The sequence below is a fragment of the Emys orbicularis genome, chromosome 4, assembly GCF_028017835.1.
Source record: "Emys orbicularis isolate rEmyOrb1 chromosome 4, rEmyOrb1.hap1, whole genome shotgun sequence".
Classification (NCBI taxonomy): domain Eukaryota; kingdom Metazoa; phylum Chordata; order Testudines; family Emydidae; genus Emys; species Emys orbicularis.
The window spans coordinates 105,803,784-105,830,378 of NC_088686.1; the positions used below are offsets into that span (position 1 = coordinate 105,803,784).

Below are 26,595 nucleotides of genomic sequence, written 5' to 3' on the forward strand. Positions count from 1 at the left end.
AAAATAATCCTGCACCAGCTGGATGCTTGTGCCTTTGCCTTGGTGTGGAGGGAGTGTATGTCTTAGGAGCTCTTATCCACCCCTAATTTCTATGATTCTATATGGCAGTAAAATCTGCAAGACAGAAACCTTCTTTGTTGTAACTTCTACTTTTAGATGTGCTTCTTCAATCTGTAGGTTTATTTGTTTTGTTTTTACATAATGATAGGTAGTGCACCCTTTGGAATTACAATGTTGAGAGTCAGAAATGATGACAGTCTGGTTTGACTAAGATCTTATCACCAACACCCAAAGATTAGGAGTTTGTTGGAGGAAAATATGTAAATGAAGATTTCAGGATTGATTTTGAAATTGCTCCATTTCTTTGATTATTCTTTCATAGCTCAATACAGCTGGATAAAAATATTCTGTTTCCATGTTCAACTTTGACTTGTACAAGTGATTTCTGGGTAACATAGTACTCTTTAAAATGAATCTTATATTTTTAGAATGTAAACATGATACATCTCCAAGCAATCTGTAAAATTTTTTCATTCTTTTGCAACTGGTATGTATCATTATTAGGGCACAATGACAATGAATGCTGGTTTGGGAGGAAAAGCTCCCTAATTAAAATACATATGCAGAACCACAAGACTGTGCTGAATATCTATTTTAATAAGGTAACTTTGGAAGGTGAACTGTATATCTAAATAGACAGATAAAGGTAGAAGAAAAGTGAGTTTAATGCCTTTTTTGAAGAATGGAACTCATCTGAATTATTTTCAATTCATTTTTCTTGTGTAAGTAATGTCACTGATAATGACTCATGATTTCCTTAGATGCTATTTGCCCTGAATAAAACCAGTTTATGGAGTATAACACGTTTTTGCCATATGTTTTAGTTAGTTGTCTAGTTCATTATACAGAAGGTATTGGTAACAGTTAGCTAAAGGAAGCTATAAAAGGTTTAGGTATTATTTCATATCCTTATCATAGAAAAAGATACCATTATCTCAACTAAATACTTTACAAATGCTGCTGGAAAAGAAGTCACAATACCATATTTTTAGACACTAGATCCTTCATATATGTTAAGCTTGCTGGTTTTAAAATGTGAGCTGCAGAAAAGGAACTTTTTTCAAATGTCATTGTTTAATTTTGTTATAAAGTTTGCTCAGCAAATAATGTGACTCTTCTTTCTTTCTTTGTTCTACATTTTGAAAAATGATTTCCATTTCAATTTTTGTAGATCCATCAAGAGGATGATGGTCAGAAAGTTGAGGCCTGAAGTCCGCACACCTTTTGTACATGCACTTACAGTAGATGAGCATGCAATACAATGGTGCAAAAATGCACCAAGACTTTAGATTTCTGAGAATCAGATTCTAATTCTGCTTCCCAGAGGACAAAATCTGGGCATGTGACAAAGAAAGAATCCTCCCCACCATACAGGCAAGGAAGCCATTCCATAGCTGCTACTGGGCTGCAAAAGTCCCTGAAGCTGTTGCACTACCGCTCTGTGACAGGCCAGGCAGTGGATTTACATAGTAATAGATCAGCTAGATCCACCATGCCTCTCTACATCCCAGAACAATCCCTTCCCTCGGGGACTAGGAATGCTCCAGGAACCTTCCTCACTGCCCTAAAACACAACAGAACTGCAGTAATTCTACTGCATCTAAGATCCACAGTACATGCAGTTGCTCCCATGAAATTTAGTCCTGGTTTCCAATGTCTTACAGTCAATTTTTATTTCGGTGTTAACTAAGGTACTTCTGATATTTCCAGTTAGCACTTATTAGCTGCACCACTCAGAAATGTCTAAATATAAATACAGTGAATATTAGATAGTACTGCAAGATTTATATACTATCAAAATTAAAATTTATATTTAACTTAATTACATATTCATCCTTCATGTCTTACAAATACAAACAAGTATATCAATGAAAAACTTATATTTGCCTCTGAAGATTTTTATTGCCTCTGGTTATAAGTAATGAAGAGGCGAAGTTTACCGCAAAGCAAGGACATTAGCATACCCTGTCTATCAAAAAAACCATAAAGAGGAAACTTCCTACTTTACTTTAGAGGAGACAATTTAGTCAAAAGCCTTTGATATGTGTAGGAAGACAACAACGTTTTACACATTTAGAATACACAATATATAGGACTTTATCCGAAAGCCCGGTGAAGTCAACAGAAGGGCTTTCATTGACTTCAGCGGACTTTAAATCAGGCTCATAGACAGTATGCAGTGAACATTAGTAGTAGCATTAGGTGGTCAAACAAAGAAGGCTTTAGACTTATAAACCTCCAGATCCTTCTAAATCTTATTCAAAATTGGAATGGTATAGTTTAAGACATTTCTAATCTGCTAAACATAATATGCTGTCCTGCAAGACCATCTCAGCAGAGCAACTTATTACTGCAAAATTATTACAAAGCCTTCTGAAATTGTCAGAATCTCATTGTATGAATGAGTTAAAAACTGCTTGTGTGTTTTCCCAAGTTTTATAAACAACAAAGGAATTTTCAACCCTCATAAGTGAATGTACCCCCACTCAAACTAGAATTCCTAGGAAACACTGCAAAATTATCAACCCAGTTTCTTAACTACATATACAAACTCCCAAATCATGTTAGTCAGAGCAACAAAGAGATGGCCTACATTTACAGACCAAAGTTCCACCCATGTTCTAACAGTATTCTGATCTAATTATACGCCAAACCACAGGCATGAGTACATTTAGCCAGATGTTTTTAAGAAGCAGCTAAAAAACAGAATTGGGAATTTTTAAAATTCAATATATTTCTACACCAAACTGATCACAAACCAAAACATTTAGCACAATCATTTACTATGAAGTCACTTGGAATGAAACTGCTCAAAACCTTAAACCAGAAAACTTTATTAGGTTGTTTTGATATATCTGTATTTACAGAAATACTCTACAGATGAGATATAAACACTGAGTGAAATACAAATATGAACCATTCAAAAGAGCTAATGTAATGTAATATTAGAAAGGCTAGGCTTTTGGCCTAAGTGGCCACCATCTACAGTACTCTATCTAATGGCACCCCAGAGTACAACTGGAAACACCAAAGCAAGCAGGGAACGAGGCATCCCACTGTGATATTTCTCCAATTCTAAACACCATAAAAATGCTGGGATGCATTTAGGAGAAACAGAGACACCAAATCCCATTTCTTCTTCAGGCATCAAGACCCAGTCCTAGATTAAAGCTGCGTTTCCTTGATTTATTTGCATAGCGAACATTGTTCCCTTGTTATTTCGCCTCTTACAGCACTGAACCTAACAAAACAGTATAAGAAAGACAGACACTGACTGACAGACAGACAGAAAGAGGAGAAAACTATGAAATGCCCTATGAAATACCCTTCAACTCATTTTGTACAAAGTATGTGCTAAGTTTTGATCAACATATTTATTGCAGCTGGAAGTAAATCTTCATGAGACACAATCTTCTTGAAAGTTACACTGAGTGTAATTGGGAAGCTGAAGCATCAATCTTTCTTTTTCAACCAATCAGCCAAGAGGTTGAGAGGGGTTGCAGAAGAATTTTGTACTTCCACAATGTGCTTTAGAGCCATCTTCTTTCTCTCTGAGGGTTACGTAGCATGCTGAACACCCATTCACAGGAAGTTTAGCTTAGAAATTCTCAGTAAAACTTTCAAAAGCATCTAAGTGACTTAGGCACCTATGGCCCATTTTCAAAAGTGACTTAGGCACTTTGGAGCCCAAGCCCTAGATTTTTAAAGGCATTTAGACATCTAAAGATACAGATAGGCATCTGGTGGGGTTTTCGAAAGTACCCAGGTACCTAACTCCCATTAGTTTCAAGGGTTTTCTTTTCATACCATTAGGCAAGAACACATTCTTCCCTGTATGGATTCTTGAAGCCATTGTCGAGTCATGTATCTTGTTCAACCTACTCTTTTGCACTATTGTTAATATTGTTTCATTCATTTCTTCCTTTAATTTTCCTTCTCACTCTTCACTTGCAGCATCAAGTAGTGGCATGAAAGTTGAGATTTGTTTGGAGGCATGTATCCATAGATTCTCACTGAAAGTGATGATGTCAGCATAAAAGAAAGCTCCAAAGTTTCTTATCAAGTTCAAGACTCTGCCTTTCAGTTGTTTATATGGCATAATCACCAAATGATTCTAAAATGATAACGCAACATTGTGATTGTATCAAAGAAGACGTTGAAGAGCTGCTAAAAGGTCTGAACTATTACATATCACTTTGCTAAACTATTTCAATAGTTTGGCACTAATTGGAACTTTTTTTTGGCAGCCTCACCCAAGACAACAAAGATGAAATGTGTTCAGAGGTATATAACCATCTCATTCCTAGGGCTCTTCCATGCGTGTTTCAATGCATACTCGTGGGGTAGTGTCGAGAAGTTTATGCTTCTGCTGCTGCCTGGGCTGTATAATTGAGTGTCCTGCTCCTGCAAGATGTTCTGTGCTGGTGCCCCACTGAAGTCAATGGGTTCCATGTAGATTCAAGAATCCACACAAGCAGAGCAGTCTGCAGAACTGGGGTCGGGATAGGTAAAGAAAAGACTCCAGTCTCCACAGACATCCATCTGGCACCTTTCACAAACCAAATTGTAACATCTTAATTTAAAAAAAACAATATACATACAAATTAGGAAGCATTATTGAAACCTACATTCTCATGCAAAGAACTACATATTTTGACCAACAAAAAAATTGATAGAAATGTAGATATTATTTCAGTGTTTATAATTCATATTTATTAAGAATAGTTACTTTTTCCATTGTTCAATCTATTGCATACCATTTACATCTCAGATATGATTAAGCTAACATTGAGAATAAAGAGGACTATTACAAAAAACTATTTCCTTCCAAATGTGACAAAACCATTATTAACTCTTCACCAGCTAACCTTCTAATTCTCATAATATGATTTAATCAGGTTTTTTGTCTTCTCACTAGAGAAATCCACCATGCCAGAACATGAGCTAAACATCACACATTCTCATTTTATGAGAGAGAAAAAGCAGCAACATTTAAAGTTTTCCAACAAAAACTGAAACATTAGCTTAGCTTAAAAAACACACACACTTTACAGTGGCAGTTGAGGTAAATTGCAGTGATTGAGGTAACAGCCCTTACATTTAACAGTCTGGGGTGCTTGTATCCAGGTATTCTCAGTAGATGATGGTTGGCTCAAGAATTCATTTCGCCTTAATGGTCCATCAGAACCATAGCTAATTAGCTTAAGAGCAGATACAAGATCCACCCCTTTTCCAGGCTTTTTCCAGAAGAGTTGGGGTATGTTTATTATTAACAATGCAAAACTATGTTTGTTTTTGTTACCTAATCTTAATATTAATAGCTTTTATGTATTCATTCACCATAGGGTAAGTTAATATTAGTTTCCATATAAATTTCTATATGTTCTTTATGCATTTCACTGTTTTAGGCAACATTTTATGGCATAGGCAAAACTGCCATACTGCAAATTTTCTATAGCATATTTGACAAGTAGCTCATCAAATGTATTGTATGTAGTATTGGATGATTCATTGTCAAATAATATTTCTGATTATCCACTGAGTACCTGGTCTTTTGACATAAATCTAATTATGCTTCAGAAAATGAAGGCTTGTTCTCTGAAGGTTAGAACAAACAACATTGCTAATTTATATCGATATATAAAAAAAAATGAGGCAAGTTACCCAGACATAAAGCTAGCTATCGGCTGAACAATGAACATATTTCATGCTCATAGACCCGAAAACCCTCACCAAGCCCCACCCACAGCCAGTCCTAAACACTGAGTACGCATTCTTATTTAAACTCAGGATTTGGTACCTGTTTCATGTACTCATATCTTAAAATGCCTTTCCTATGCATTTCTATCTTCAAAAGTGTCAGAATATGGCTCTACACCTGAGGATTATTCCAAAAATAAGGTCCTAATTTTCAGAAGTAATGAGCACCACAACCACAGCTGGAGTCAATGGAAGTTAATAGCTGCCAAGTTTAAGTAGGTTTGTAGATACAGCTGGTCAGGAATTTTCTGACAGAACGTTTTTTTTTTTTTGGGGGGGGGGGGGGGACGACGGTGTCAGAAAATGCCGATTTGTCAAAATCAAAATATTCTGCAGTTTGCCTAGTCTCCTGTCAGCTCACCCACCCGCCTTCCAGGGTTCCCAGGATTTCCAGGTTCCAGGGGAGCATGGGCAATTAGGGAGCATATTTCATTTTGGCAACACCAAAACGCTCCTGCTGAGGGAACATTTTGGTGTTTCCCAAACGAGACATTGCAGACCCCCAGTTCCACTAAAAACTTCACGTTTTGGATTTTTGTCGTGATTTTGGATGAAAATATTTTCAAAACCTTGAAATGTTTTCCTGGAAGTCTTTTTTTCCTGGCCAGCCCTATTCATAGATTTTTAAGACCAGAAAGGACCACTGTGATCATCTAGTCTGACTCCTTGCATAACACAGGCCAGAAAATTTCACCAAGAAATTCCTGCATCCAGTCCATAACTTCTGGTTGAGCTATAGCATCTCTTTTAGAAAGACATCCAGTCAAGATTTAGAGACTTTAAGTAATAGAGATGACACCACATATTTAGGTATGTTGGTGCAGTGGTTAGTTATCCTCACTGTTAAAATTGTGTGTTTTATCTCTTGTCTAAATATGTCTAGCTTCAGCTTCCAGATAGTAGATCTTGTTATGCCTTTGTTTGCTAAATGAAAGAGGCCTGTGCTATCTGAAACAATCTCCCCACGTAGGTATTTATAGACTTTGATCAAGTCACTGCTTAACCTTCTCTTAGATAAATGAAATAGATTGAGCTTCTTTTGTCTCTCACTGTTAGGCAGGTTTTCCAGATCTTGAATCCTTCTTGTAGGTCTTTGTGAAGCCTTTCCAATTTGTCAACATATGGCCCAGCTTTCTCTGTAGAACTGACCTGTCCTTGTTATTATTTACCACTCTACCAATTCTTGTGTAGCTCAAAGATTAAAGCACATTAAGTGACCAAATTTTTTCTGATTCAGCCTGTCTCCCTCTATTTGATAATCTTATGTTAATTAAGGTACTTCCATCTCAGCATGACAAGGTAATTTCACCTACCTGACAGGTAGGTAAATATTATTAACGCCATTTTATAGATTGGTAAAGATGAGGTACAGGGAGATTATGCGATTTTCCTAAGGTCACTCAGCTAGTCAGTGGTAGAGCTGGGAACTAAACCCAGGAGTCCTGGCATACACCTCCTCCCCGCCCCCATATCATGTCTAGTAGCCATAAGGCCATCCTTCCTCTATTTGCCCCTGCAAAGTTTCCTTCCCTATCTCAGTTCCAATTTCTGTCCCATTCATTTCTCTTTTTGTTATCGCTGTCTCTCTCTTTGCTGCCACCTTCTCCTTTCTCTTTCACTGGCCCTTTTTCCTAAACAGAGCAGTCTCCCCCTCAGTCCTTTCTGTCCTTGAATTTCTTTGTAGCCGCTCTGGTCCTGTTTCTCACACTTCAACTGTGTCCTGAAGGTGAAATGTGCTGCTGTCCAGGGCCTCACAGCAGTGCAGATAACCTATCCCTGCCTCACTGTGCTGCCCTGACAGGCACAGTGGGACTGGGAGCAAGGTAGCCAGCAAAGGGAGTAGTGGGAAAGGGAGAGGAAGTAGGAGGAAGCACTGGCCGCCTGCTTAAAAGCCAGAAATAGTAAGTGGGAAGAGAAGCCAAAGGGGAAACCTTGCTCACTGCCAGCAGCCCTGCTTATGAGTGACATTTCACTGAGAATGAATGAGAAAGAGTGACAGCAGGGGCAATTGTGTGGCTGTCATTCCAGATGGGTGACCCTTGGTAGGTGTGGGAGCTGCAAGTGCTATGCACCTCTGAAAAATCAGGCCCACTTTTTTTTATATTAGACACTGCAGTTACACTGTAGGTAGCCACTCGTCACTGGAGAAAAAAAATAATAGGTAATGAGGCTGAATCAATAAATTTGCAAATACAATAAGTGGAGGGAACCTTACATTTATGATACTATATGCAGAGATATCCACAGTCAAGCTGTGGCTGTTGGGGAATCACAATTATGTGTTAGGCAAATGGCTAAGCGGCATCCTGTTTAGGCACCAAAGGTAAAGAGAAGCTCTTTCATTAGAAGTTAAAAGGAACTCTGATTCTTAATGGATCTGAAATCCTATGTTTCAAGCAAACCACAGAACAGTTCTGCCCATTTCATTTTCTTTACCTTCCTTAATAAACTTCTGTTTGTGCTCCCTTTATGTTACGAATCAAAACCTGACAGTCCCTGTAGGCTTTTCCTCACTTAGTAAAACTCTGGCTGTACAAACCTGTGTAAAAGCCTTTCTGTGTATTGCACTGTCTTTTGAAATCCTGAAATTTGAGTACAGCAGCTGCATTTTTAACAGTAGGAGCTAGTTTAGTCCCGTTAGTCAGAATGCATTCCAGGGCCCAGAGAAAACTAAAGTTTCCTTGTAAACAGTTAAATAAACTATAAACCCCTGAAAATGAATTTCAAAGTATAGTGAAACTAGCCTATAAATAACCTTCAAACCTCTGAAGTTAGAACTGTGATCTTTATGCGCACAGAACGCATATGGGGCACTTATCAATCTCCAGTATTTCAAAGTCAAAACAAATGTAAAGGAAGCATCTTCGTATATCGTAGTATGCTTTAAAAATGTCAGAAATGTCAACCATTTGTATACTGTTCATATTATTCCTAATTAATATAAATTACATTTAATTTCACATCTACTAAAACATACTGCTGCCCAAAATAAGGACTATAATTTTTATCAGCAATTATTATTACTGATGCATCAACACAATTATTTAAATTCAGTGTATATAGAGGCAGAATCTATGCAAGCATTTACAGTTTTTGTTCCCTCTGTGCTCCTTCCCTAATTTTTGTGGCTTGGAGTTCTTCCAGATGCTGTCTCTGACTTTGTGGTTTTGTATTTGAGATCCCATCTCCTGATTCATTGCATTCTTTGATTGACAAACAGATTCAGATATGAAAATAAACAGTTACCTGCATGTAATTGGTGTCTGACAGCTGCACTGTTACACTTTCAATTCATGGTGAAGGCTTGTTCTCGGTAAACCTACTGTTTCAGATTTTATCCACATCTTGGGTCTCTGAGTCAGTGTGTTTACTAAACTACTCAGTAACCGGTGGCATATGTGGGCTCCACACTGTAAGCTGCACTTCAGATTCAGAGGATTTTCTCTCCCCCTCTCTCTCTTCCCCCACTCCCTCACATAAACTGAATTATTTAAAAAAACAACACTGCGTTTTATATTTCTAAACTGATGTGCCTCCTAATTGAATGCAGAACACTTTCAAACTATTTTCCACTAGAGGCCCACTTTTTTCTGATTTAATGTACAGTATAATACCTTCATTGGTAGATTAAAAATGTTAGACTAGAAGTAAAACCTATGATTATATGCTTTTTTAGCGGTTTTGTCTTGTATAATTTATGATGAATTATGTAAAACATACCAAACTGGTTATGCTGCAAGCTGCTACTTGCATGCTGCAAACAATCACAGTTCCCACTGAAAAATCTGTATGATAGACTGGGACTTAGCAACTTAAAATTCCTGTGGAAATCAAGTACATTTTTAAGTATTGGGTTTGATTATTTAATCAGACAACTTGCATTTTGCCCTGGCTAATTCGGAAGGCTGATAATATTTTACTCATAAAACAATTGTGCACCTGTTGTGATGGAAACCTATTCAAAGAAATCTCAATAGGCATGAGGGTTCATTCTAAATACGAGCATGCTAGCTTCTCTCATTACTGCGAACTACAGGGCAACCCATTTTAAAAAGCCATAGGGGCAGATCTCAGTTTAATCTTGCTGGGTAACAATGGAGCACCTTTATGATCAAATTCAGACATGGATAACAATATACGAATGTACATTAAGCAAAGTGCTGGTGACACATACTAAACGAAATTGAGACAAGCTTCTCCTGTCTAACATCAGCAGGCCCTTGCTACCATTCTACCAAATAGAGCAAGTGAAATCTCTTTTCAAAGTTTCTAGAGTCTAATCCAACTCTCACCAAAACTAATGGAAAGACACCTATTGACTTCAACTGGACATGGATCAGGCCATTAATAAAACAGATTTGCTTAAAGTTATTTAGTACGGAGGAGAAGATGTAAACACAGGTTTCCACAATTTATATCACCATTTTGAACACATGGCCAAATTCCATTCTTACTTATCCTGGGGCAAAGCTGGAGGAACTCCATTGACTTCAATTAGGGTCACAAGTGACTAACATAAAAACTTTTAATTTAAGTACATTATATGTCAAGACAAAGATCAGGATGCATGGGTGAAATTAACAACATTTTAAAAGAAAGAAGGAACCTAACAAAAAGAAACCGCATAAAATAGTAACACAACAATAAAACTTCAGTGAGAGAGCTAAAGATAAAGTGTCAGTTTCTAATTCCTGTTGTATTATTGTAAATCCAGAGTGACTCTGTTGGATTTCAGTTAAACATCTCTGTCTCAATACTGGGTGATGCATACTATGAGTTCATTAGTAATGCACGTACGCACCCAGCTGATTTCTGTTCTTTCTTAGTTATTTCATTTAGACAAGTCCTTTGGTACAGTAACATGTGTGTGTACAATTCTGTTAATTTACAAGTGTAAGTAACATATACGTATGAATCAATGGGACTTAGGCAAAGTGACATAGGTGCTTTTGAAAATGTATTCCATTGGTATGTACTCTGCGGGGGGGGGGGGGGGGGGGGATGATAATGATTTACCTGAAAGACAAGAGATGTTTGATGGATAAATTTACAAAGCAATAAAATTTTGTAAACCCATGCAGTAAACCTATTCTAAAATATTTCAAATTCACTTTGCAGGGTGGCAGTGGATAAATGAATAGATTGGGAGTCAGGAGACCTGCCTCAGGGTACGTCTACACAGCAAACAGAAACCTGCAGCAGCGAGTTGCAGACCCCCTGGTCTACCGACTTGGGCTCATGCTACAGCACTAAAAATATTGCTGTAGATGTTCCAGAACCCAAGCTCCAGCCTGAACCACAACATCTACGCTGCTGTGTTTGACATCCCACAAGCCCAAGGATGTAGACCCAGGCTCTGAGAATCACTACTGTGTGGCTCTGTTTGCCATATAAATGTGCCCCAGGTGGCCCAGCCACTGACCTGTAATGTTGATGCATGCTAGGGCCCCTTGCAGAACACACACACATAGAGGCCTCCTTTCTGGAAAGATTCCCTATTGAGAAAGGGACCTTAAACCCCACGGTAGTCATTAAGACTTACACACATGCGCAAGCGCTTCCCTGAATCAGGGCTAAAGATTGTATTTGCCGAGAATATGAGCAGTTTGTGCAGATGGACTCTTGCTAGATCCTGAGACACACAAACAAAAGCATGCAAACCACACTATCTGACACCTGGACCCTGCAAAACCTTTGTAGCTCCTGTCACAAAAGGACTGTAGAGAGGCCTCTCCATGTGTTGTCAATGAGCTCAAACTGGGCAAGAAATTGCCATTCTGAGCTCTCAGTGCTGTGCATTAGTTTTCAGACAGGTGTCTATGTGCAGCACCGTACCAGAATTTAGCCCTATGTCTGCACTCAGTGACAATACCAAAGCCATCAAACCATGATAAAACTCTAGCAAATTAGGGCCCAATCCTGCTACAAGTGAAGGTCTCAATGCTGCAAATTCTTATGCAGGTGCATAAATTTTCCTACTGGGTGGTACACTTGACTTCAGTGGAAGTTTTTCTGGGTGTAGAGTATGTGCACCAGTGTTTGCAGGACGGGGGCTTGAGTCAAAAGCAGCTCTTCACTGACTTCAGCAAAAGTAGACCTTAAGTTCCAAGTTCCACAGTCCTCAATGAAGTAAAATTCTCTCTGACTTAAATGAGAATGTTGCTCATTTGGAGACCTCAGTTATTCAAAGGAATAAATATCAATTTTAGGAATATTAAAATATAAATCTAAAACCCCCCCAGAAAAACTGCTGACTAAAGTAAATTGCAAACCACCCGGGTGGGGGGGGAGGGGAGGAGAAGAGGGGAGGAAATAAAACTTATTTATACTTTTTCAAAGTTACTTTCAAACCTGCTTACTGGCACTTGAAAATAAAATTTAAACAAAGTTTTCTAATATTACAGGTGTTCTTGCTACTATTTCTATTACTGAAAAATGCATTAAGTTACAGGAGATAACAATATATTTTATTTTTCCAATAATTGTACAGCTTTTTTAAAGATTTTTTCATTACTGGGTGGCATTGAAGTCTTAACACATATCCTTGGCCCCACTCCAGCACAGCATAGCATGTCAGTGGGCTGGTATGCCACGTGGAGCCCCACTGACTTGAATGGGGCTCCATACGGGCACAGTAGACACACTTCATACTGTACGCATGGGGCCTACGTTTGTATCCCACCAAGGTAAAAACATATTGTTGCACTGTGTACTCCAGCACCATTGTATGTATGTAAATACATTGACTTATTTATAAAATGTGTTAGTCAATCTAGATGTGTATAATTTGATTTACATGAAAGGTTTATTACAATGTAATTTATAGTTGTAAAGTCTTAAGAAATATACATATTAATAGACTTAACATTTTAATATTAGAAGCTGGTGTGATTGCGATAAGTGTATTGAAACATGATTCCATGCCCTAATGGTCAGAGTAGCAAAAATGTGTGAATTTTCTTTGTTGCAAATGATGTCCCCCAGTCTTGCAAAGAAGTATGGATACACTTAACACTATGCACTGTAAGCAGTGCCACTGATGTCAATGGAACTACCCACAGTGTGTAGCTAAACATGTGCATAATTAATTGCAGGATCAGGGCTATCGTGTATCAACAAAAATTAAGGTATTGCGTGACAATATATGGATTTCCACCAATTTAAGAGAGATCAGAATCAACTCCTTTGGCCTTACTAATTATAGAAGTGTATCTTAACTATAAAAAAAAAAGTTAAAACAGGACATAGTAAATGCAACTATTGTACACTTTACTCTTTATTTTTGAGTCAATTTACCTTCTTCTTTACCAAGCATACCCAGAATAAAGACTATCTAAGGGGTAAATTTTGGATTTATTTGTGAAATATTACCACATTTACATAATGTTAAGGTATAATTTATTTTATAACATCAGGTTAGGCCCAGAAAGGCAGTTACTGTGACACACCACGCAAAATGACTATGTCTAAAGAAGTGGTAAAATCAAAGTATACTTAAGATTTAGATTGGTACAAGATAAAGTTAAACATTATTTCATTGGGTCACTATAATAAATATATTACCAGAAAACTTTACAGCCTGTGGTATATTTCTAATCAGTACCAGTTACTAACTTAAGGTGTTTTGGGGAGGTTGTTGGGGAGGAGGAAGGGAATGTTTTCATTGATTTCCCTAATTGGAACCAACTGATCTCTTTTCCTGTGTATTGATTTTTTAAATCCTAGCAGTTAACATAGATTCTAATGTATCATAACACTTCAGACCTTAATCATAGAGTGGGTTTTTCGCTTGTAGCTTTTGTTTGAGTTTTAATTACGAAGACCTTGTGTCTCCAACCCTGAGCTGGGTTTTTAATTGCTAGTATGTATATCATGCAGACTTCAAAAGAAATAAAAGATGTTTATAATAGAGAGCACAAAGGGGAGCTTTGAAATGTCTACAGCCATACAAAGTGGCATAATTAAAAACCTATGGGTGCTTCTGTGATATAAGACGTATAATGTCTTATATATATATATTTATAAAGCCAGCTGCTGTAAACACTTATTGTTTGCAAAAGAGGATCTTATACAATAATAATTGAGAAATAATTACTACAAACCCATAAAGTAGGGTAACATGATACTATCAGGAGCCTTATTTTACACAAAATGATCCTCTACACTCTGTGCCGTGTAACCCAAGCCCCTGAAAATTTATCTATGTTTCTATATTTCAGCATTGTTTTATCAACTGCACTAAAAGAGAAAGGAGATTTTGTATTAAATGCATGCAAATAACAATTATCCTACCTGTTACTGAAAAGAATCTAACCTATTATACTTGTAACCACATAGTATTCATAATGTTCACACAGACTCATTCACGAAGAGCTGGCTCTGAGCCTAGTCCATAAATGTGTAATTGATAATCACAAAATGCTAACTGTTGCGCCTCACTGTTCTCCTCCACCAGCTAATATACACAGAAAATGTAGCTTTTTCCAGCTATTCAATGAAGAACACCAGTCACCTACATGAAGAAGCTCTAACAATATATTCAGTGTATCTAATACAGAGAAAATGAGTGAAGTGGGTTTGCTTTATTAAACTTAAAGTCTCCATAGGAAACAGGGACATGCCTCCCTCTTATCCAACCATTTTCAGACCATTTTATTAATAAGTGCTATGTGAAACAACAGCTTTAGGCTTATATTTGGGAGTCAATAGGCTCCAACTGTAACTGATTTAATAGAGTATAGGATATAAAAGGCTACATATAAGCGAGAGAAACATACAATGCAAATAGACTTCAGTATTGGATAAAACTATGGGCATCAGTCACTGTCCATCCTAAAAATAGAGTGTACTGTACAAAGCCAGCATGTGACATTTAAGTCACAATGCCTATAAATATAGATAGTTCAGGTTATAAATGCTGGCAATGGAAGTCATAGCACAAACTTGTAACACAGTTAACCCAGGAGTCACTCATATATAAGATTGCTAGAACAATTCTGACCCTTTTGCAATAATGTCATTGCTTAAGTAACTTAAAGACTGGCCTTTATTTGATCTTCAAAGACCCTGCATGCTGAAAAAGACCATTGCAGGCTATTTCAATAGACAACTGCATGATGCATGTAAGACTATTCCAGAGATTTATGTTTGGAACAGAAACAGAAAACTTAAAACAGACTCTTTATGGTGATAAATGATGCTACTCTGCCTAGTTGTGGTCAGTAAAGAAAAACTAGAAGCCTAAGCAACAATAAAGCATACATAGGGGGTTGGATCCCTTGAATCCAAACCTCCATAAAGTAAGAGCTGAATCTGAACCCACTTTGTTTATTCAAAACATCTGCATATACAGCTTGGGCTGTTGGACATGCAATTTGCACATGCAAATATGAGGGCTTTTTTCCCCCAGGTAAGCAGATCATTTTGCTCAGCTCATCTGTTTCGTGGACCTTTTAAAATCTACCCTGCGTGTTTCAGTAAACATATCAAATGATCATGACGAATTATTTAACCACGACGAAGTAGCTACAAAGTATTCTGCCAAATGCTCCTCTCAGCTGTACTCATGCAACCCCACTGAAATCAATGGGATTGTTCTGCTGGAACTCCGAGGAGAATTTGGCCCTTTATCAATAACTGAAATTCTAATAAAAAAGATGTAAACTAAGTGGTTTCACACATCAAGTACAGCATACAGGAGTAACTGGGAACATGAACAATTCCACTTATGGGAAATAAAAAATGTGTCACTGTCTGTTACCTAGACAGGATGCTTTGCATTCTGTTAACAAATGGATATAGTTTCTAATCAGACCTTGATTAAAAAAACCACTATTATAATTAATTATAAGTATATAAAAGTAAGGCAAGAAAACACGATTTTATTTATTTTGTCTCTATCACACAATTATTTGTCTTCTCTTTTATCATCTGTGTACAATCATGCACAGAAAGAGTTTGTGCTAGTACAAAAAACTTTAATTCATTTTTTGCGGGGGGGGGGGGGAGAAGGGTGTGCCCTGCCTAACTGAAGCTCCTTCCCACAGGCTCTGAGTGGAAGGGCACTTGTGCAGACACAGAGGGAGAGTATGCACTCAGGTTATCCTTAACAAGAACAACGCCTTCTATCTAAAGTAAACAACTCCCAGTAACAGTCAGTGCAAAGAGCTGCTCCTCACTGGACCACACCTCTGTGTCTGATAATCAAGATTTTTTCGCTAATGACCTAAAATTGTTTTGGTTTTTTACTGCATCAGTTCATGTTGAACTCTCAGTAATATAAAAGAAGGAAGCAGCTGCACAAAAGCCAAAAGTATCAACCAGTTAAAACGCCCTGACTTAGAATTAATTGCAACCAAGCACAGGGGTAAGTTTTCAAAAGTAGTTCTTAGCAGTGGCAACCACCCGACCTGAAATCCCTTCAGCCCTGGGAAAATGAACCCCATGATCATGGAAATCTAGAGCTTTGAACATTCCAAAAACAATTTAAAGCTTGGTTGATTACAGGTGGATTTGAAACCATCTTTAGACTATCTCACTTCCTTTATTTACTTCTTACACTCTCATTTTCCTGTCTTATTTCACACTCCCCTATGCCTAGAATGTCTTCATTCAGTATCCTCTCAGAACACACTTCTTAAGGCCCACAAATGCTAATCCATGTTAATACGCCATTATGACTCCAAGCTACATATGTTTAAAGAAAGCTATACGTTACCACCTTGGAGACAGTGGAAAGGGCACTGGACTGGGAATCAACAGATCTGAGTTCTAGTTCCAGCTCTGCCACTGACCTATTTTGGGGCAAGACACTGCCTCTTTCTGTGCCTCAGTTTCCCCTTCTGTGTAATGGTGGTGATTACTCCATAGATTTCAAAGCACTACAGAACTGCTCGGCATTATAGCTGAAGTTTTCTGGGTAACCCTGTGCAGTCTCATTGAACTTTTACTTGTCTCTTTGGGAAAAGGGAGTACGTTTCAAATGCAATTACAGTAGCAAGGATTTAGATGTGTGACTCCCAATAGCCTGAATGGATGTCAGCTGACAGTAGCTAGGAACACGGCAGAGGAAAGGACCACTAAGGAAAAGTCATCTGTGGTTAGAGCAAGGAGCTCTAAGGAGTTACTAAGGGTTAGAGCAAGACCCTTGGGTTCTATCCCTGACTCTGCTATCGACTCACTGTTTGACTTTGGGCACATCACTTCATCTTTCATTACCATGGTTTACTCACTAATACTAAAGTTTCCCTTCCTCACAGTGGTCTTAAGAGGCTTCATTAATGTTTGTAAACCATTTAGCGACCACTGGAGAAAAGGCTCTATTAAAGTGCAATCAACCCTGTGATGACAGAAGCAGTTCATGTCACTCTCCCGAGACTCATCTAGTCAGCAAAGACGAAGGCCTTGGCTACACTTGCGAGTTACAGCGCTGTAAATCCTCCCCCAGCGCTGTAACTCACTCCCCGTCCACACTGGCAGGGCACTTGCAGGGCTGTATCTCCCTGGGTACACCGCTGCAGGTACTCCACCTCCCCAAGAAGCATAAGAGATACAGCGGAGTGGCTACGACTCTCCCCTGTGTGTACCAGGAATCAACCTGCAGCGCTGTACTGATCACCTTGTCAAGTGGCCAATCCTCTCCATTGTTGTGACCGGCTGCAGGAATGCGGAAGTGCCGGTTTCAAAGCTCGTACTATAGAGAAAAGGCAAACAGTTTGCTGTTTGCTTTGAGTGAGTGAATGAATGAGCAGGGGCCGGGAGTTCGGAACTTGCAAAATAGAGAGCTGACACGCTCCAAAAAGCACTCTCTCTCCCCCCACACTCCACCACCACCCCCGTTTTGAAAAGCACGTTGCAGCCACATGAATGCTGGGATAGCTGCCCATAATGCACCGCTCCCAACACAGCTGCAAATGTTGCAAGTGTGGCCACGCCACTGCGCTGTCAGCTGTCAGTGTGGACAGACTGCAGTGCTTTCCCTACTCAGCTGTACGAAGACAGGTTTACCTCACAGCGCTGTACAGCTGCAAGTGTAGCCAAGGCCATAGCTGTTGGTGGGCTTCTGAGAAGTAATGTCTACCTCACCTCATCAGAGGGAAGTCTGAAACAATGTGGAGCCTCTGAAGGAAGAGTGAAAAGAGCTGTGTACCAAAGCGCCCTGCCACCAAGCACAGCCAGCCCAGGGATTAATTGGCACTGCAGGGAGAATAAAATCTGGTTCCCTAGATTAGGGGCTCACTATTCTGGAGAGGTATCATTCTCTAACAAACACTTCTGGCCAACTCAGGGCCTCAGTCGGAGAGAAGAATAAAGTTTCAGTGGGAGGGGGGCACGTTGCTAAATCTCAATTCACATCATTCAAAATGTCCTTCTTGCTCTTACCTTTGGCTATGCTCACCCCACAGGATAAAACACATGTAATAATCTAAAACTCTCCTTGAGGCAGAAATAAAACACTAAGGACTTAATTCTCATTTATATTAAGGCCACTTTACACCATTTGGGCAGCAAAAAGGGGCCCCAAACTGGATATCACTTACATTTTTATAATGTGCACATAACCTGTTAACCAGAGGGCCAAAGCAAAAACTGAGAACTACAAGAATGAGGCAGAAAATGGCCCTATGGGTATGTCTTCACTGCAAAGTTAACTTGGGCAATTGGCACCCAGGTCTGAGCAGCTAGTGTAGTCATTCTGCAAAGCCATACCCAGGTTACTGTGTCCTCACTGGTGCTGACACACCCGTGTGTGTCACCAAATTGTGAAATAACTTCTCTGTCTTTCTGGGCACATGGCAGGTGGGAAGGTATCGGCACTCAAATGGTTTAACTTGCATTTTCACTGCAAAGCGGATGGGTTACCAACCCAAGTGAAAGCCTCTCTTGGGTTTTAGCTTACAGTCCTAGACAAGCCAGCTATGCTGGGATGAAAGCACTACCAAACTCAGGGAGCATGTGGGTGGACAGAACAAAGTTTGAGGACAATATCTGAGTAAGAGCCTGTGTTAACTCTTCAGTGAAAACAGACCTTATAAGAAGTCAAACTTTAAATGTCTCAACCGGAAACTGAATGACACTCGGAAGTACATCAAAAGGCTTTATATGCAAAAAAAAACCACCCATGTAAAATAATGAGGAATATGTTATCCATCATTGCCAGAGACCCAACCTGTTTTAATTCTGATTTACTATTGGCATTCGAGGAGCTTCTATTTAGAGATTTGGGTAGTCATATTGTGCAATTAATGTCCAAGTCTTTCCATGTTATCAGCAGACAACATGGTTTTAAATAGATTAGCATTTTCAATGACCAGTTTTTGCTGCCTTTTGTTTATTGCAGGCAGGCATAGCATATTTTGGTAAAACTGTGTGTTTTATTTCAGTCATCAATACTTTCCTACCTAATATGTTGCAGTGTCATAACTATACAGGAGAAATGTAATCAAAGGAAACATATTAAAACAATTAGGTTTTGACATGGTATCAGCTGACAGAACTGATTCTAAATTATTTATTAAAAAGGGCCAACCTTCATCTTGTTTATATCTATAGTAAACGCAACATAATTCAGGACATTTTCTTGGTGGAAATGCAAAATCACAAGCATCAATTTTCTTCAGATAGTCTGTCTTTTTGTTATAACATTAGCAAGGACATCGTTAATATGACAAACAAATCCTTGTTTCCATGTATTTACAGTGGTCATTTAATAAGACCATAGCAATCAACAGAAATACAACTGTTCAATACATCTCATAAATAGTGTAAAATATTGCCAGGAGAGCTATCCCATCTCCTAGAACTGGAAGGGATCTTGAAAGGTCATCGAGTCCAGCCCCCTGCCTTCACTAGCAGGACCAAGTACTGATTTTTGCCCCAGATCCTTAAGTGGCCCCCTCAAGGATTGAACTCACAACCCTGGGTTTAGCAGGCCAATGCTCAAACCACTGAGCTATCCCTCCTCCCTATAAAATAGCTACGCTCACAGTGGAAAGAAAAGTTCTCTTTCCAATTTGCTATCCAAACAATAACAGCCTGAATTTCCTTCCAATAGGAAACCCGTGGAAGAATCAAAGGGTAGGGAGAGAAACACCTTAAGGATCCTGTCACTGAATGAGCTTCAAATTATTTTTTTATTAGCAACAGCCTCCCACATGGATTAGATCCCAAGTGCCGCAAATTTTTTGGGACCTGCTGGAACCACAGGCTATACACATGGCAAAACTCTGATCAACTTCAATGGTACTAGGATTTCACCCAGGGTCTCTCTTTCAACTCCAAGGATTATTCAATTGTAAAAAAAAAAAAACTAGCATGCTTCAAATTAGACGTTTGAAGCACAGGGTTAAAAAAAATAATCAAAATGTGACATCCCACCACAATCGATAAGAGTACCCCACATACTACCTATACAAAGATACATTATTTGGGAATTACTCCTAACCCACAGCCTTTTCCTTTTGGTATCCGGAGATTGAGATATTTAACCAATATAAGAGAACTAATATAATACATTTAAAGTTTGTAATAAAATTGAAATGAGAGGGAAATATTCTTAACCCTGCTTGTAACTAAGTTTTAAACATAAAAAAGTCTTTGTTTTTCAAACATACCTGTCATTCTAAATAAATAGGTTGAGTTGGTTGGAAAGAGTTCCAAAGAAAAACGATGTTAATTTATTCATTTTATTTCCATTATATACTTGAAACACTAGAGAAAACAGAATAGAACACCTGAACTTTGCATCATTCCATGCCCACAGTCCCATTAAAGTCAGTGGGAGTTTTGAATGTGGATCAATGACTGGTTCATGCATTAAATGTACATTTTCTTCTGTTCAGTGACTAAAATATTATGTCCATGTTTAAATATTTAATATATTATACCTTTAATTTCTCCAAGGAGTTCACTTGTATTTAGTCTTTCCATTTTCTCCTTCCAGTCTTTAGAAAGTAGTTTTTCCATGCAAGATGAGTCTAATACAAAGGGAAAAAAAATACTTAATACAACTTTATAGATTAGGAAGTGTCTCCTTTAGCTCTCCAAAACCATCCTACCTGATCTGTCTGAACCAGATTTTCAAAGGGGAATGAACTTGAAGCCAAATGGTCTTTCATCTATTTCAATGTAAACCCTGTGTAACTCCATTGAGGGTAATGGAGTTACTACGGATTTACAAGGATCTAAATGAGAGCAGAACTTGGTTCAGAATATATGCATACCAATTTACACAGATAGATTGCCACTCCATGTACAAATTTTATCTTTTGCATTTGAAAATGATTGCACATTCAAAAATTTAGTTGAAGATTTAGATTTTGGAAATTTGGCTCACTGTGTTCATGACAAACACATTTTTTTACTCATGTCAATGCAAAAGTTTTTCCTATAATGTCTTCATGGAATTCACAAAAATTCTACATTTCTTATGTTCACAGGATCAGCATTTTTCCCCTGTAAACTATGCAACAATTAGAAGATTGGCATTTAAATTCTGACGGTCATATCGCAATCCAAACCTTGAGCCCAATCCAGCAGGCCTTATTCAGGCAAAACTCTCACTGAAGTTACTGCACTGAAGATGTAGTGAGAATCTGGCCTCAACAAGTCCTGCAGGATCAGACCTTACTTTCATTGAAAAATTTAACACGGCGCATAACATAATCCTCAGTTAAATCAAAAGCTCTTTTTAAGTCCCTTAATAGAACTTACAGAATTTAACCTTCCAAAAATAAATTGTAAAAGGTGATTTTAAGACAGGGAATGGGTAACTCATATGATTGGTGTCATGATCTGGAGTCTTCCTCCTCTAACAACATCTATTCAAGGTTTATAAACACTCAGTGAGAGAACTTTATATATTGCTGAATATTTCCCTCTCCCCTTCTCTGTTTATAATGGCAATGGAATCTCCATTAAACTTTGTGGGGTCTATTCTCAACAGTGCATATGATTAACTTCCATTACAATTATAGGGCCTAGTCCCAAGAAGCACTTGGCCCCAATTCAGCAAGGTATTTAAGCCTCTAAGTAGTCCCACTGACTTAAATGAAGCTACTTACATGCTTAAAGTTAGACACTTGTTAAGCATCTTGATAAATCGGGACCTTAGTACCTCATGGGAGTACCTCAGCACTCTTAGTTTCCACTGAATTCAATGGGAGATGAGTGGGCTTAGCACCTCAGCACCTATAAACTCACAGACATTAAGGTGAGAAGGGACCATCATGATCATCTAGACTGATCTGCCTATTGCATGCCACAGAACTTCCCCCATTCACTCCTGTGATAGACCCATAACTCTGGTTGAGTTACTGAAGTCCTCAAATCATGATTTAAAGACTTCAAGTTAAAGATCCACCATTTACAATAGTTTATATTAATTTAAACCTACAAGTAACCTGTGCCCCATGCTGCAGAGGAAAGCAAAGAAACCCAGGGTCTCTGCCAATCTGACGTAGGGGAAAAATCCTTCCCATCCCCAAATATGGCCATCAGTTGGACCCTGAGCATGTAGGAAAACCCACCAGCCAGACACCTGGTAAAGAATTCTCTGTAGTAACCCAGAGCCCTCCACATCTAGTGTCCCATCACCAACCATTGGGGATATTTACTAATAGCACTCACAGATCAGCTACATGCCATTGCAGGCAGTCTCATCATACCATCCCCTCCATAAACTTATCAAGCTCAGTCTTGAAGCCAGCTAGGTTTTTTTTTGCCCCCACTGCTCCCCGTGGAAGGCTGTTCCAGACCTTCACTCCTCTGATGGTTAGAAACCTTCATCTAATTTCAAGCCTAAACTTGTTGAGGACCAGTTTATATCCATTTGTTCTTATATCCACATTGGCGCGTAACTTAAATAAATCTTCTCCCTCCCTGACATTTATCCCTCTGATGTATTTATAAACAGCAATCTTATCTCCCCTCAGCCCTCATTTGGTTAGGCTAAACAAAACAAAATATTTGAGTCTCCTCTCATAAGATAGGTTTTTCCATTCCTCTGATCATCTTAGTATCCCTTCTCTGAACCTGTTACAGTTTGAATTAATCTTTCTTAAACAAGGGAGACCAGAACTGAACACAGTATTCCAGATGAGGTCTCACCAGTGCCTTGTATAATGGTACTAACACTTCCCTGTCTCTGCTGGAAATACCTCGCCTGAGGCATTCTAGGACTGCATTATCCTTTTTCACAACAGCACCACATTGGTGGCTCATAGTCATCCTGTCATCAACTGATACACTTAGGTCGTTCTCCTTCTCTGTCACTTCCAGTTGATACATCCCTAGCTTATAGCAAAAATTCTTGTTGCTAGTCCCTAAATGCATGACCTTGCACTTTGCACTATTAAATTTCATCCCATTTCTATTATTCCAGTTTACAAGGTCATACAGATCATCTTGTATGATATTTTGGTCTTCCTCTGTACGGGCAATTCCTCCCAACTTTGTGTCATCTGCAAATTTTATTAGCACACTCCCTTTCTGTGCCAAGGTGAGTAATAAAAATGTTAAAACAGATTGGTCCCAAGACCGATTCTTGAGGAACTCCACTAGTAACCTCCCTCCAACTGACCGTTCACCTTTCAGTATGACCCTTTGTAGTCTCCCCTTTAGCCAGTCCCTTATCCACCTTTCAATTCTCATATTAATCCCCATCTTCTCCAATTTAACTAATAACTTCTCATGTGGAACTGTATCAAGTGCCTCACTGAAATCTAGGTAGCTTAAATCTACTGCATTTCCTTTGTGTAAAAAATCAGTTATCTTCTCAATGAAGGAGATCAGGTTGGTCTGGCACAATCTATTTTTTGTAAAACCATGTTGTATTTTATCCCAATTACCATTCACCTTTATGTCCTTAGTTACTTTCTCTTTCAAAATTTGTTCTTATTACCTCTCTGTATCAGGCCAATAATTGATATTTTATTAATAGAGGCTGTTTTAGGCATAAACAGTGCTTTACAAACACATAATAAGGTGCCAATTTCTGACCATATTTACACTAATTCAATCCCACTGATTTACCAAGAGTTATTTGGGTTTAAATGAAGGCAGAATTCGTCTCAAGGTCTCTGCCATGAATTACTTGCAAATTAAAGGCCAAATCCTGTCTCACATCACCATGCAGGCAGTCCTGCTAGGAGTACTCACACGAGTAAGGATTTGTACCTACCTTACAACATAGGGGATAACACTATGCCCCTCTCTCTTAATATGGTCATAGAGGAGATCAGCATTGGAAGGAATCACAAGAGAGGTGTGTTTTGTGGAGAGGGTTAAAGGAGGAAAAGAAGGTAATCTGTCTGATGAAATTTTTAAGATGCAAAAGTGTTTCACGCTAACATGCATATTAACTTTCCATATGTGAAAAAAGCAGGTTCATGTAAACCAAATTACAACCATCAAAAGATCAAGGTTTTAATTGCAACATGTTTATGCCATGCAAGCCTCCTTCAAAAGACAACATAGCTTGTTAATATTTTTGAAATAGTATTTCAGTAGAAACGCCAATTTATTTACTAATTATCTCTTTCCGTAAAAGACAATTTAAGAAGCTTTAAGTTGCAGAAGACACTGTTAAAATACTTGTTATACAATAAAACAAATTATTCAATTTTAACAATTACAAGCATGCATTACTTTTATGAGTTTTGGCCTAGTAATAGAAGTAATAGAAGAATCAACAAATAACCATCAATTACCAATAGAACATTATAATTTGTCCTTTTTTGTGATATCATCAGTTTAAAAAGCTGTCTCTCTCTCTTGCTCTCCTGGCAAAATTTCAGGCCTTCATCCATGCAAAAGAAGAGCCTTTTGACTTTATTTTGATGTTTAATGTAGGTTGAGTGTTAATGACTTTTAACCAGAATGCTTTCTCTCAATTGATACAAAACCACCACAACAACAAAAGCTTAGGATGCAACAAATAACAGAATCAAGAGACAATTAAATAATCTCATGAGAGCTGAGAAGAAATTCACCCTTGAAGCATGTAGTTGTGCAAACACATGTATGAATATATACAAGCATAGAATCATATTTCTCAAGAATTCCATTGAGTATGAAGATGAATAAAAGAAGGGTCAGTCTGTATGCCCCTCTCTCTTAATATAATCATGTTAATAGTTGTAGTTTTCTTTTTCTATATAAATGATTGAAAAATATTTGCAAGGAAGTATTTCTTTAAAAGATATTAGACTGCACAGGTATTGCATTTCTCTATACTGAACTTCTAGCCAAACAGCTCGTAATTATTTGCTATTACATTTTGTTCTTGGGCAGACTCACAAAGGTTAGGAAAATACAATGGGTAACTTTTAAGAACTGTGAAAATATATTGTAATTACAGCTTCTTCTTTTTTTAATTCCAGAAGCTTTTCAACTGGTGGTGGTCGGTTTGCATAATTCTTAATTAAAATTATCATAATATGTTCACCTATCTTACTGGTGATACCTGAAATTGGACATTCACCTATATGGAAGGGGTAACAAGCAGCTTACAATGAAAAATATGTTCCTCCCTGAGCCCTTGTACACATATGCTCGCGCACACAGCCTGAAAAGGATCTATGGTGAGGAAATGCATTTTTTCCTTTAGTAGTGAAAGTCAATTTCCTTCCATACATATAAAATCTTCAAAGTTGCCTTCCTACATAGGGGAAATTTCTTCAATATTAATAATCCATTTCCTGGCTTAGTTCATTATAGAATTAGGGCCGAACCAGAACACCAGATTCTAAATTCCACTGACGTTGTGGAAGTCTGGACCCAAATCTGGACGGCAAAACTATTTGGAGAGTAAGCTGAATCAAGGCCCCAACTCAAAAGCATCCCAAAGCCTGGGGAATCTGGACATCTGTGAAGTTTAGGGATGTTTCAGTTCAGGACTATCTATTATAAACTAAGCAAGGAAAGTGAATACTCTTGATAAATGTTCACCTTTGGATTTTGAATTTGTGGCATGGTCCCTGCTCTAGTTTATAAACTAAGCATATTTTCTACTGGTTTATACCCCATGCTAACTCACCCGTGCCAATAGAGTTACACAGGATGTAAGTCAGTACAGAATGGGATACAGTAGAGTACAGAATTTTACTCCACGTATTTTATGTTGTTAGACACACTAGGAGAACTTTTCTTCCCAAGACAACAGGAGCAAATGTGTTAGCTATAAATTAGAGTTTGAATGATCTATCAAAATCTGATTTGTTTTAAACTATGATGTTTACTGCATAATCCCCACTCCTCAATATTTCTTTTAGTAATTTTAATTGTGCAATGGGAGAAGAAGTATTGCAGGATTCTCCCTCAATGTGGTAACTTGTAATGGTGGATGAGAAAAGATTGTTAGAAGATAAACAAGCTGAATAAACAAAGGTAAAGTGAGTCCTAGATAGAAGATGAAAAGGATCTCCCCATGAACACAAAGCATTGATGAAAACAATTAACATTTGTCCACTGGCTAATCAATCAGCCATGGAATGGATGGAATCCAGCACTCTGTTGCAAAATGGGTGATGAAGAACGGGTGCTAAGTATCACAGCCAAGCTCTGAAGTTCTTCTGACTAAATGAAAGTCATCTTCTTCCCATCAAGAATAACTTTTGCATTCTCTCTCTTTCTATTTTATTCCAGACTCACAACCTTGAACAAGCGAGTAACCAAAGCTATATCTTGCATGAATACAGTATTGACCTTACAATAGCCTGTGTCCATCCACATAGTTTCAGATTGTTTTTAATTTACTGAAGTAGCCTCTCATTACTT

The 26,595-nt window shown here is 38.2% G+C and overlaps 1 protein-coding gene across 9 annotated transcripts in view; it reads right to left on the bottom strand.

Moving 5' to 3' along the window:
• The window catches only part of SOX6 (SRY-box transcription factor 6), a 459,030-nt gene that overhangs the window by 183,278 nt on the left and 249,157 nt on the right, over positions 1-26,595 (bottom strand). For all 9 annotated transcript variants that reach the window (XM_065404484.1, XM_065404489.1, XM_065404492.1 and 6 more), the window contains one exon: positions 20,706-20,795. In XM_065404484.1, the coding sequence (XP_065260556.1) occupies positions 20,706-20,795 (90 nt within the window). The remainder of the gene's footprint in view (positions 1-20,705; positions 20,796-26,595) is intronic.